Source organism: Artibeus jamaicensis, unplaced genomic scaffold (assembly GCF_021234435.1).
Source record: "Artibeus jamaicensis isolate MK-2021 breed Jamaican fruit bat unplaced genomic scaffold, CSHL_Jam_final scaffold_537, whole genome shotgun sequence".
Taxonomy (NCBI): domain Eukaryota; kingdom Metazoa; phylum Chordata; class Mammalia; order Chiroptera; family Phyllostomidae; genus Artibeus; species Artibeus jamaicensis.
The window spans coordinates 4,756,357-4,769,621 of NW_026522047.1; the positions used below are offsets into that span (position 1 = coordinate 4,756,357).

The 13,265-nt window shown below is 51.0% G+C and overlaps 1 protein-coding gene across 9 annotated transcripts in view; it reads left to right on the forward strand.

Annotated features, from left to right (window-relative positions):
• Window positions 1-13,265, forward strand: part of BLTP1 (bridge-like lipid transfer protein family member 1) — a 115,456-nt gene that overhangs the window by 39,836 nt on the left and 62,355 nt on the right. For all 9 annotated transcript variants that reach the window (XM_037129905.2, XM_053658670.1, XM_053658674.1 and 6 more), the window contains exons 28-37: window positions 929-1,187; window positions 2,532-3,369; window positions 5,447-5,517; window positions 6,040-6,213; window positions 6,688-6,808; window positions 7,793-7,939; window positions 8,297-8,424; window positions 8,749-8,948; window positions 10,957-11,154; window positions 11,798-12,009. In XM_037129905.2, coding sequence (XP_036985800.2) covers window positions 929-1,187; window positions 2,532-3,369; window positions 5,447-5,517; window positions 6,040-6,213; window positions 6,688-6,808; window positions 7,793-7,939; window positions 8,297-8,424; window positions 8,749-8,948; window positions 10,957-11,154; window positions 11,798-12,009 — 2,348 coding nt within the window. The remainder of the gene's footprint in view (window positions 1-928; window positions 1,188-2,531; window positions 3,370-5,446; window positions 5,518-6,039; window positions 6,214-6,687; window positions 6,809-7,792; window positions 7,940-8,296; window positions 8,425-8,748; window positions 8,949-10,956; window positions 11,155-11,797; window positions 12,010-13,265) is intronic.

Consider the following 13,265-nt stretch of genomic DNA (forward strand, 5'->3'; position numbering starts at 1 on the left):
CGTGTGCTCACACTCGTTTAAGGTTGATTTCAGCAGTTTCGCTCATAAGAGCAGATTGTCTTATGAACTCAACCAACACTGAAACTTTTTGACATGTAAAGAAAAGGAAGTTCTAAGTACAGTTTTACTGCAGTGTCTTCTTTATAATATTACTTCCTTACATTTGAGTATTTGTTTTTGAAGATTTTCACAGGCATTTTCTTATTTCATCCCCCAACTTCCATGTGAGTTGTGTGTCATCGCTGTTGACAGTGAATAAACTGAGGCTCGTCACTGAGACTGGGCACACGAAGTCGCGCGGTCAGGTGTGTGGCTGAGCCCGTGTGCGATAGGTCTGAGGACACGTTCCAGGTCAGAGAGGACGGGACAGCCACATGCAGTGATGCGTGGTCCTAGAGCGGGTCCTGTGCTGGAGGCGCAGTGCCGTGAAGGGCACCTCGGGGCCAGGCAGGGGCTGGAAGGCAGTGGCAGATGAACTCGCAGTGCTGTCTAGACACCAGGCTGCTCACGTCGGCACCCGGACCGTGGTTATGTTATTCTTAGGAAATAAACACTTGGGTGTCTAGGTAAAAAGGCCCCAGTGTCTGCCAGGTACTCTCCAAAAGTATTTTGTATATTATATGTGACTAGGGCAAAGGGAACCAAATATTTGAAATAGATAATTCCAAGTAAAGGTGTGTGGTGGTTTTGTGCTGTTCCTGAACATTTTCTATTAAGTTTGAAAATTTTTAAATAAAAGGTTAAAAAAAGAAGAAAAATCTCACTGTCTGTGAACCCACATGTAGGTGGGTAACGTCTTTGCGAAGTCCCACACTTGGCCTTTAAAAAGTGGGGGCGCTCAAAGACAGGGAACTGAACTCAGCGCTGTCTGTCCCAGACCGCCGTGGGGACGGCTGTGCCACGTAGCTGCCCTGGCTCGCCCGTGCAGGTCCTGTGAGTGGCGGGAAGCGGAGAGAATGGGAGAGCAGGCCCACGGGGACGGAGGCCGAGCGGAAGACGCAGCACCTGAGCCTGCAGGTCCCTCTGCGCTGTCACAGCTCGTCCTCGTCCTCCGATGACAACAGCAGCTGCAGCGCGGCCCAGCCCCTGCTGGCTGGGGACCGGGAAAGCCCGTCCTCGGGGGCCGAAGAGCAGGTGCTGCCGAAGGCGCTCCTGCCGGGCGCACAGAGAGACGAAGGCCACGGGAGGTCAGTGTCCTGCAGGTGGGGGCTGCTCGGAAGGGGGCTGGGACTGCTCCATGCGGCAGGAGAAGCTCTTTCCTCTCCACTCCCTCGCCGCGGGCAGTGCCTTCTCCTGGATGTGTTTTCAGGTGTCCACTTGCTGTCGTCCTTTTGGTTATAAAGGTAACACATACCATTCCAGATACTAGGAACATTCAGGAAAGTGTAATGACAAGACCCTTTTGGGTCACCTGGCCTTTCGGAGTGAACCGTTGGTAGCGTTTGGGCAGTCCTGGCCCGGGGGCCATCTTTTGTCCCCCTCTTTCTGCAGTGGTTGACTCCTCCTTTGTTGAAACACGCTTCCCTCCCGACTGGATGGTGCACTTCAGATTTTCCTCCCTCCTCCTGAGCTGCTCCTTCTCCCACATCCTCCGTTTCTTCCCTCCCTTTCTTCATTCTCTTCCTCTCACAGTGGCCCTCGTCACATGGAGCTGTCCCCAGGAGAACAGGGCGCCCTGTTCCTTGCCCTTTCTCCCCTCCCTGTGCTGCTTCCCCAGACCGTCTCTGCAACCTGTTCAGCTTCCCTTAGGGTCTGCAGCCGACGGGTCTGAACTGCAGCCCAAATCTCTGTCTTCACAAGCCCACTTCCCTTCATGACATATGCCCACTGGGCCATCACACTGAGGCCTCAGGCTTGGCATGTGGCCCTGCGCCTGCCACGGCCAGCCGGTTCTGTATTAGCTGCCACAGTCAGCAATACTGGGACTGTCTGTGATTTTTTTTTCTCTCAGGTCCTCTCAGGTAATGAAAGGTCTCTGGTACATTTTCTTGGACAAGGTTTTAAAGGATGTGGAAAAAAAAAGATGAATGCGGTACTTTTCATGGATTATGGATAGAGTATATTATGGGTTTCAGTCTTTTTTTGTTTTGTCTTAAGCTTCCTCAGTTTTTTTGAAACTATATGGGACGGGAGCACATTGTACAGTTTTGTTACTTCCTGTGGTTATTTCATTGTGCAATCTTAGGTTTTCCTTTGTAAAACAAATGATTCAGATTACTAGAGGGCTTTGTTTTAAAGATTGCATTAGTTTATTTACTTTCAGAGAGAGGGGAGGGAGGGAGAGAAACATCAGTGTGAGAGAGAAACATCTGTCTGTTTCCTTCTGCACGTGACCCCAACTGAGACCAGGCCCATAACCAGGGCATGTGCCCTGACTGGGAACTGAACCGGCGACCTTTTGCTTTGCGGGACGATGCTCACCAGCTGAGCCGTGCCGGTCAGGGCATAGGAGGAATTTATGAGCACTGCTGGTTGCACTTGGAACAAATTATGTGAGCAGCGAAGGGTCATGGCTTTGCTTTCTGTTTCAGTGCTCCTGCAGAAATTTCAGGACATAGCCCCGTGTCTCCAAACACGCAGGACAAGTCAGCAGGTCAGTCCCCGCTGCGGTCCCCACTGAAGCGACAAGCCTCCGTGTGCTCCACCCGACTGGGCAGCACCAAGAGCCTCACTGCCGCGTTTTATGGGGACAAGCAGCCCACTGCCACGGGAGTCCAGTTCAGCAGCGACGTCTCCCGCAGCGACGAGAACGTCCTAGACTCACCGAAGCAGAGGCGGAGCTTCGGCTCGTTCCCGTACACGCCGTCGGCGGACTCAAGCTCCTTCCCTCAGTACCGGTCCATGGACTCCAGCATGTCTGTGGCCGACAGCGAGGCCTACTTTTCTGCCGCTGAGGAGTTTGAGCCCATTAGCAGTGACGAAGGGCCTGGAACTTACCCAGGGAGGAAGAAGAAGAAGAAGCAGACGCAGCAGATTGACTACAGCCGGGGATCCATATACCACAGCGTGGAGGGACCGCTCCTCGGCCACGGAGAGAGCCTTCAGGACCCCCGGACCCTGCCATTCAGAACCCACCCTTCCCAGGCCTCCTTCGTGTCTGCTCTGGGTGGGGACGACGATGTCCTGGAGCACCTGGACGCTGCAGAGGGGGAGAAGGTGGTGGGGAGCGAGCCAGGCGCATCTCAGCAGCCAGCCACGAGCTGCTACCAGACGTACCTCACTCAGTTCCAGGTGGTGAACTGGGCGGTGAAGCACCCGGCCAACAAAAGGACCTCCAAGTCCTCGCTGCATCGCCCCCTCGATCTGGACACGCCCCCCAGTGAGGAGGGCTCGTCAGCGTGCGAGCAGCTTTCCGTGCCAACTTTTAAGGTATAAGTCAAATTGTCAGTCTCTACTGATACATTTACGATACATTTACGTAGAAAAATAAGTTCGGAAGGGTTCTCGGAATTGCACTCAGTCATTTCAGCTACTTTTCTGAAAGATAGACTTTCTGAGGTCTGGGCTTCACCATTCTGAAGTATGGTAGTAGGTCTCAGTAGTTACAAAGTTGCAGACTGAGAAATAGTTACAGACTTGAAAGATTGCAGCGTTAACTAATGGTAATAGTCCCTTTCTACACTGTACTCTTAAAATAGGATCAAGTCTCTGTGAATTGGTACTTTCTGTGTCTTAAAAGTAAGTTTTGATGTTGTTTTTGGTAGTGGGTGTTGTAACCCGTAGCTGCTACTGTGCAAACGCAGCCCCACCCACTCACCACCGGGTCTGACAGTGCAGTGCGGCTGGCCGTTGGCCACCTCCGTGATGCGGTCTGTGAACAGCTTTCGGTAGGAAGGCCATAAAGAAGTCAGTAAATGGAGTGACAGCAGCCACTATGAAAACTTATTATAGAATTGCACATTTCTAAGAGAAAGTTTTATGATTTTAAAGACCACAAGCAAGCACGTGAAATCTTACAGAACTGGTTACACATAGGTGAGCACGTACTTGAAGTGTCTTAATCTATTCATTTGTAATTCATGTGTTATGTGCCACGTGAGCCCAGCACTCGCTGTGGGGAAAGTGGCATGGGGCGTTTCATTTGGGGACAGGGACAGACAGTGGATAGATGAATGGATAAGCACATAGGGACAAGTGCGAAGAGTCTTGTGACAACAGCCAGAGGGTGCTGGGAAGGAGAATGATAGGTCGTATTGACGAGACAGCCCCAGTTCAAACTGGGGCTCGAAGGGCGAGGAGGAGCGGAGGGCGGGAGACCCGGGGCCGAACGTGCAGGCACAGGAGTTGCCTCGCTGACGGGCTGCAGGGGAGTCAGTGTGACCGGGGTGTGGCGGGTCAGCAGGGACTCGCTCCTGATGGCCCGGAGACCTGCACAAGGGTGGCAGAGCAGGTGTCAGGAGTGAGAGTGCATTTCAGCCTCATTCGGACATGCACATGAGCCTGGGCAGCAGCCTGCGAAGGCGCATGCTGGGCTGCTCAGTGGGACTGAGTCGTCAGTGTGCAGGGGAGGAAGGGGGTGGAGCTTACGGGGCTGTGGCAGCTGGGGCTCACCCAGTGATGGGACTGTGGTAAATGGAGTTGAGTAAATATCCCTGTAGGTGTGCAGAGGCATGTACATGCAAGCGACGTGCACTGAGGAAAGGAAACAGTAGTGAGAGGTGGAAAGTTTTGGTTTTGGGGTTGTGCCCATGTCTTTCCTTGCCTGGGCTAACTTGCTCATGCTAAGATTTAAAAGTGCTTTCTTTATTCCATGTGAATGTTAGTGTATGAATTTTGTGGTGTGAAATCGAATGGTACTTGTACAGCATAGGATCTGAGGGGTTAGAATTATTTTAGTATTTTCAGTAAATCTGTTGGGTTTGATTAAGCAGTCAAATGTCTGGAGAAAGTAAGTCAAGGAATTCATATCTTTAGGTCATTTTAAAAATAGAACATGGGAAGTAAGAAAGTTGTTGTTCTCCATTAAATGTAAGTAGCTGCCTAACATTTAAAAGGGTTCAGTTCGCTTGTTCAAGTGCTTTATTTATATTTTTCATCTTTCATGGACCTAAAATACAGTCTGGCTTTCCTGTTGTGTAAAGTTTGTATGGGATTTCCCACTCACCTGCCCATTGTGCTAGGAAATGACTTTAAAATCAGCCTGACAGCTCGATTTCAAAGCCGTGCAGGAAGAGAGGACTTGGAGCACTGCCTCCGAGCCTTGCTGTCTAGGCTTCTGCTCTCAGTGCTGAGCCCGTAGGGCGCTGCTCTGGCCTTTCACTGGATAAACCGAAAGTGAGGTTGCCAAATAAATACTTTCTGGGATTTTCTCAGTTTGTCTGTCAAATATTTAGGTCATATATGTGAAAGTCACCTTAATGAAGTAATCTGGATATTCACAAGTAAAGCATAAAGTTGGAGAATAACGCTAAAATTCGAGTATAAGTGGTGTTCTGTGTTGTTCTAGGTTATCAAGCAGGGGCTCACAGCTAATTCTTTGCTAGACAGAGGAGTGCAACTTTCGGGGTCAACTTCAAAGTAAGTGAAAATAAATACTTTTAAAGCCTCAAGCCCGTCTGTCTTGATTATGAGACATGCAGAGTTTATTCTAAACAACATCCATCCTTTATCTGAATATAGAATTCATTTTATGAATAAATTACCCCGAGTAATTCAACTGTTGGCTCTCGTGGCTTTGCCTGCATCCGTCAGTAGTCGGGGCATTTCTCGTAGCTCACCCTGCAGCCGTCCCCGGGCTCACCGAGACGGGGGCCTGGCAGGAATTCTCAGGTGCGGTTTTCGTATTTCGGAAAAGCTTCATTAAGTAAACACATCACAGTGGTTTTCTCACTTGCTATATTAACCATGTTTGGTCAGTTTCTACTTTAGTGTCTCACTTGTCCTGTCTTTGAAAAGTATTTGGGACATGGACTGTCTAGCCCAATTCCATGAACTTTTCAGTTGGAATAAGTGTAGGTCGAAGTGTTTACTCCCCCTGAGGACGCTCCAGCTGCTTCCTCTCAGTCTCTGTAACGCGCACTTGGCTTGTCCAACGTGCAGGACACCGTACACCCCTCTGGAGAGGAGAGCCCCAGAGAGCTCGGAGGACGACCCCGTGACGGACGAGTGGGTTCTGGACCAGCCCGTCCCCCAGACCAGGACGACGGCCGTGGTGGAGGTCCGAGGTGCTATGGACATCGTGCTGACGCCCCTGGTGGCTGAGGCTTTAGACAGGTATTGAGTTTGTCTAAGGCCGTACCTGTCGTCTCATGAAATGACGAGTGGGTGCTGTGCAGTGAGCGTGCGGGGTGTGTGTTCGTAGAGAAGGATGCGGTGGTGGATGTCTGGGTGAGCAGACACAGAGAGACATTTTAAAAGGTCTGTGTCTCACTTAGCTGTCATTTGTTACTTTTCCTTCCAAAGGATTATATTGTAATGTTATAAGAAGTATATTGCATCATTTTCGTTTTTTTGCTTTGGGCCAGTGAGCATGAGATGATCAGATGCCCAGTAATTAATTATTATGTTTGATATTCTCACTGCTGCCCAGTTGCTGGAGGGACAGAGGGGTGATAACAGGCCCCCTGTCCTGCAAGAAGTCAGAGGTTATCTGGGGAGACAGAACTGCCCTGCACGTGGCCCAGAGTGGAACGCGCAGTGAAGCGTCTCGGTCACCTGAGCCTCCCGTTCGTTGCTCTCCTCCCACAGATACATCGAGGCGATGGCCCATCGCGCCAGCACCCGCCACCCGGCGGCCATTGTGGATGACCTTCACGCCAAGGTCCTCAGGGAGGCTGTCCAAAACAGCAGGACCACCTTCTCAGAGAATGTAAGGACTTCTTCAGTCCAGTGTGGCGAATTGAGTATTCTTCATGTGCAGCTAATAGCCAAACTTGAAAAAACTGAACTTATTAAAAATGTATTCTTCATTTGAATTGGAACATGCGGACATTTCTAAATGGCCTTTGTATGTCATTGGCTCCATAAGAGATGGCAATCTACTAAACTGTACTGCGGGTTAAGTAGTAGTCAGATGTTTATTAAAATGGAGCTTTATCTTCCCATTTATTTCAGAAGTAGCTTAATTCTAGCTCTGTCCCGAAAAGCTCTGGCCCTGAGTGAATGGGCCTGCTCCAGGGCTGGTTTTCATTTCCCGAGGAAGCAAAGCTGTTAGTGTTTTGGATATTCTCTATGATGAGAAAACTTGTCTCTTACTTTTTTTGAGATTGTTTGCTCGACTCGGGGAGTCAGGTCCCCACCCACTGGCATCTGACATCCAGCTGCTGCTGTGGTCAGAGCCACCGCCGTGGCGAGGTGGTTGCGTCCCGCTGCCCTCCTGCCAGGTGCCCTCAGCTCGCACGTTGGTCCGGGTCCTGTGTGGACTGGGCACCCGAGGCCCAGTTGGGGGAGGCCGACTGTCTTCAGTGATCCAGTTATTGCAGTATATTGGGAGTTAGGGTGGAGGGGTACATATCAGAAGAAATTGGAGAGTTTTCTCAGGCAGCAAGGAGCCGATTTGGAGAAACCAAATCTGCCCTCAAGTACCATGAGTAGAATTTAGGGATCCGAAAAAGTACCCACTGTTGTTATTATCACCGTTTCTCTGCGGGCCTGTGTCACTTTTCTCTTTGTCACTTCTCTGAGCGCCGAAGCTGCCAGTCCCTTTGGTCCAGTTTGGACTTTAAGACCAGGGTGCTAACCCGATGGCAGAGGGCCCCCCAGGGGTGCGAAGGTGCAGGGAGAAGGAGCAGGCGGCTGGGGTGGCAGGTGCGACGCGGTCATGAAATAAGACTCCTACGTCCACTGCCTGTAGTTATCCTCCAAACAAGACGTCAGAGCAATGAAGCCTGAGCACCCTACCCTGGGGACGACGCCCGAGGGACAGACGCAGACCAGCCTCGCGGTGAAACCGGACAGTGTGACCGTCAAAGGCCTGCAGGCCAGCGTCAGCATACCAAAGGTGACTGGCCAGGGGCTGACGCGTCCTGGTGGATTCGTCTTTTGTATTCACTGAACCGAGTCAGGGTGGAATGTCAGAAGCAGGTGTTTTATTCCCTCGATGAGCTAATGTAGGAATTAATGTAACATAAATAAGCTTACTTCAGCAGAGTGTTGGATATGATACACCACAGGGTCCACATCCATCCAGTAAGAATTTATGATGATTTTGTGAGGTCTATGTTCACACGCTTTGTCTTCGTGACCCTCAGACACGTGCAGGTGCCACTCCTGGCAGTAGTCCTCACTGTTCTGGAAAGCGTGCGCTCGACCATTTCTCACTGCTCAGCGCTGACAGTTGTGCTGTTCTCTGTGTCAGATCAACTTATGTCTGTTGCAAGCCTCAGTGGAAGAGGCCCCCAGCACGGCCCCCAGCAGAAGTGTGACTCACGTGTCCCTGGTCGCTTTGTGTTTCGACAGAATCGCCACGCAAGTCCGCATGAACAGGTAGGGGTGAGTTTAGTGACCTGAGCCATGATGATCTTACTGGATGAGAGAACAGGCCTTACCCATCTTTATAATGCGTTTCTGAAAATTCCAGAGTTAAAGCCCAAAACTGGTATTGGAATTTTAAATCTCCCTTTGTGGGTATTTGAAAGTTTGTACTGCTTGTATTTCCACTTTCCTTCAGTGGAGAACAAAGACTGTCCTTTCACACTGGTTTAGTTAGAACAGCGGAATGCTTGCTCTAAACCGCTCGTGAGTGCGGTGTGTTTCCCGAGCCGTGCTGCTGAGACGTGAGCATGGTGCCCCCTTTTCTTTTCTGTGAAGAGGTGTGGTCGAGGAGGCTGCCAGCGGCACGGAGGCCGGCAGGGCGTCCCGGTTCGACAGGTGTGTGCACGCCACCAGGATGCAGCCGCAGTCGTCTGGGTCACTGAGGTCCAACGCTGGAGCTGAGAAGGGCAAGGAGATCGCCGCCAAGCTGAACATCCATCGAGTTCATGGGCAGCTCAGGGGTCTCGATACAACAGGTAGGATTTGGCAGCAGGTGTTTTGCGAAAGGAGGCACTTCCCCCTTTGAGTGTTGCCGCGATGGCAGTGTTCTGTGAGAAGGAGGCGGGCGTTCCTGCACACGTCGAGCCCGCGGGGTCCACCTCCCTGTCGCTGGCACTCGAGGCCAGATGGGAGGCAGGCTGCGGCCGGCGAGTGCACGGCATGGCCCCAGTTAGAAACCGCCTGTTTCTCCACGCTGCCGCTGCTCATTGTCCTGCACACTTCGGTAGCCATTCTGTCCACCCCACCTCATTAAAACTATTAGCTCAGTGTCCACGATAGATGGTGAGTCTGTGAGATGCAGCGGCAGCAGGAGTGGTAGCCCAGGTCCTGCCTCTTAAAGGCCCTGCTGCAGGGGAGGACCAGATGCGCCAACTGCCTGAGCCTCTCCACGGCGCCCCGTGCCTGTGCTCCTTCAGAGGTCTGGGCTACTTCAGTGTCCGAGGTTCAACCCAGAAGAGGACAGTCGTCCGCGAGGGGACTGCTGTCCTGAGCAGGCGGATCATTGCCCTGGAGCCACTCACTGAGTCCTGTTGGTTCAGAAGTCCCCGAGGGCTGTCAGGGCTGTCGTGGCTGCGTCTGTGTAACCTCTGAGCTTTTTCGAGGTCACGACCCCACCCTTGTGTCTGAGGCTGGAGCACCGGACCTGAGGGTTCTGAAACAGCGTTTCCAACTCCCGAGTTGAGTAGTCCCCATGCAGGTGCAGAAAGCAGCAGCGTCCGCATGAAAGGCCCCCTTGTTGTGCACTGTGGCCCCTGTGCACCAGGGTGCTGGGCAGACCAGAAGCAGTAACTGAATACACATTTGAAAGGTGCATGATGCGGATGAAACTCGTCAAGACTCCCCAAGAAAGTTTAAGGAGACTATAGTGTAGAATAACACAGGGAAAAAATGTGAATGTTAAGTGTGCATAAGACATTTGTGGAAGCATATTCAGTAAGCTAACGACTGGTGGTACCTGTAGAGGGGAGTGTATATGCAGGGGCTCTCGCTGCAGACCCTCTCACATCCTGGGAGCTTCGCAAGCGCATCACCTAACCACAAGTCTAAGTAAAAAGCAAGTTATATCCTCACCTTACACCATATTTCAGAGTAAGTTCATGCAGTTAGACAAATGTGAAATAATTAGATAATGAAAAAACTACAGGAAAATGACTTGGGAAGCCTTTCTAATCATGAATGCAGAGTATGTTCCTGGTGGAATATCCTGCAGCTGTTAAAATGCTGTCCCGGAGCAGCTGCTAAATAAGGTGCCGGTGGGGTTGCCGCCGCTGCTGGAGATGGGGGCAGGGCGGGGCTCGCAGCAGGGCTGGGAGGGGGCTTCACCTGGGTGAATTTACGTGTGTTTTCTTAATCTTGTTTCTGATTTTTAATTTTTTCGTATTCATTAGCTATAATCAGAGAAATTTTAACAAGTAAGGTAAAAAGGAAAAAAGTGCCAGAAACGTGGGATGTTAATTTTCATGTCACAGGTACGAACGGTGGACTATGGCCTGAATTGTGTGGAATGTGTTAGCATAAAGCGGTTTTTTAGTAAAAGCTGTTTCGTTTTGTTTTGTTTTTTAGCAAATAATTTTTTTTTGAGGCTGAGTAACTAAAACAATTTTTTACATAAAATAATGAGAAAGTATTTAAGAATAGTTCTCTGTGTAGCTGAATCACACAGGAGCTTTTAAACTTCAGACTTTTGAGTCGCTCTGCCCTTTCGGAAGTGAGTCCGTCCTGCCTCCGGGTAGCCGGCCGCCTTGTTAACTGTGGCACGTCCCCCCAGCCCCCCTGGGGTGGGGCCAGCTGTGGGTGTGCAGCGCCAGGTCAGGCGGCTTTCGCAGGAGCAGCCTTCGTCTGCTTGTCTTTAGTCTTTGGCAGGCTGCTCAGACACCTTGTGAGCACCACCACTGTGCTAAATGTTTACATGGTTTGTTGTTTGAAAAAATACGTAAAGCCTCTGTCTGTAAAAGTGGCGGTGTCGTTCTCTTGTGATGACAGATGTCGGCACCTGTGCCATCACCGCCATCCCCTTTGAAAAGTCCAAAGTGCTGTTCACGCTGGAGGAGCTGGATGAGTTTACGTTTGTGGATGAGACTGATCAGCAAGCTGTGCCAGACGCGACCCGAATTGGTCCCAGCCAAGAGAAGTGGGGCTGGATAATGTTCGAATGTGGACTTGAAAACCTAACCATAAAAGGTAGGTGTTTTTTCTTTTTTTTTTTTCAATTCTGCTTCAGTGGGGACAGACCGGCCGCACACTGCTGAAGTGTTTGGAACACTCGTGACTTTCAGCAACCCAGACCAGCACATGGGAGCAGCAAGCGTGGGGCTGGGGTTGTTTACCAGGGGTGGGCGTCCCGTCCCTGTTCCCTCCATTGTGTGGTCCAAAGCCAGCAGAGCGTCCAGACCCGCAGCATCTCAGCGCCTGCACAGAGTGATCTGTGGCTCAGATCAAAGCCGCCCAGCTTCTGAACACTTGTGTCTTGGAAACCGGAACTTTGATGAGCAGAGCTGGGCCCTGTAGGGTGAGAATGCTGCGACCCGTTATTCAGGGAGACAGACCGACCTACGGTTGTGCTTGTGTTCTTTCACGTGGCTGAGTAGCGTGCGAGACAGGAAGGCTGACTTGTGCAGGAGCCATTTGGGGCTAGTTGTACATAGTAGGGGTGTACGTGCCTACGATTGCTTCCCTGGTAATCTGATTTCACGTCACCTTTGTAGGTGGGGCTCAGTTTTGGTGAGAATGAAAAAGTTCTTTATGAGATGTTTGTTTTTCTCTGTGTGGGTATGGTAGAGTGTGATACCAAATGTCTTAATAAAGATGTTCTCGCATTTGGCAGGAGGAAGACAGTCCGGTGCTGTTTTGTATAATGCTTTTGGGACAATGGGCAAGGCGAGCGCCACCGAAGGGGGCGGCGTGCTGACGTCCAATCACTCCTCGGACTCCCCGACGGGCAGCGGCTACAACACAGACGTCTCTGACGACAACCTTCCCTGTGACCGAGCCAGCCCTTCTTCCGACTTAAATGGAAACTCTGTTTCTGATGAGCAGGTTGGTCAATGATGATGATACTTTGGAAAAATAACAAACCCTAGAAAGCAGCACACCCACTCAGACTTCGTTTCTGGGGTACATTTGCTGGTCTTCCTATAGATTGGATCGTGCTTACGTGGTGGATAAGGCATTTTGGTAGTAAATGATTCCACTTCCACCAGAGTAGTTTTCGTGGGCACCGTGTCACGGACACATGGATGTCTGTCATAGCACCTAACACGGTGCTGTGTTCATGTCAGGTGCGTAATGAGGTTTGCTGAATTATTGAGTTAACAGAGTTTCAGAACGTGATTTGTTTTTAAGTTAGTTCAAGGATTTCAGCAGAATTCAACTTTTAAATAATTAGTTTCGGTACTGGTAGTATTTCATGCCGGTTCTAAATATTTTTGTCACCATCTGCCAATTCCAGTCAGACCCCAAAAGACACCTCAGATGCCCCCCATTTATTATTTTTATTATGGCAGAATTTCATGGTGATAAGTACAGGAACCACAGTAATGAAAATATTTAAAATTCTAGATTGCAAAAGCATTGCACCAGTTACCGGTGGGTGACCTCGGGCGAGTTGTTCACTCTCGCCAGTCTCTGCGTCTGGGGCAGGAGAGTGCGCGCACTCCGCTCTCTGGAGTCACGGAGGGTGGGGCGACCACTCGAGAGAGACGCCGGCCTCAGGGTCTGCCGCCCAGGTCGAGCCTGTGGGGCACTCTCAGGCTGGAGCTCAGACGTGCACTTCCGATCACATCAGGGTTAGACCAGCTGAGGCAGGAAGAGACCACCTTTTCTTTAAGAACTGTGTTGTGGATACGCCGTGTTTATTTGCAGAATCACCCACGAACCACAGGTTTCTAGGAATTTCTTTGGAAACATTCATTTTGATTTGATGTATAGATCAGAAGTTTAATCCCAGCTTCCTTGTGGGGTCTTTGGGGGACGGGTGGGGACAAGCACTTCAGTGAATAAATTAAAGGGTCCGTGGCTGTTCCCTGGACAGAGGAGCCCTGGCCGCTCGTTCCCTCCGCCACTTCACCTGCGCACACCTGAGGCAGCTCGGGCGCCGCCTCGCCTCTGCTCCCGCTCTCCCGCTGAGGTGCCCACTGGTCTCAGTGTGGGGTTCTTCCCCTGGCCCATTTCCCTTTGCAGCTCTTTGTCCGTGGCAGTGCTGTTCTCCTGGGCTCTGTCCTCGTTTCTTGGGCCAGCCCCGGGGATGACGCTGCTCCGTCCCATGGGCTCTGCCATCAGCACCAGCCCTCCCC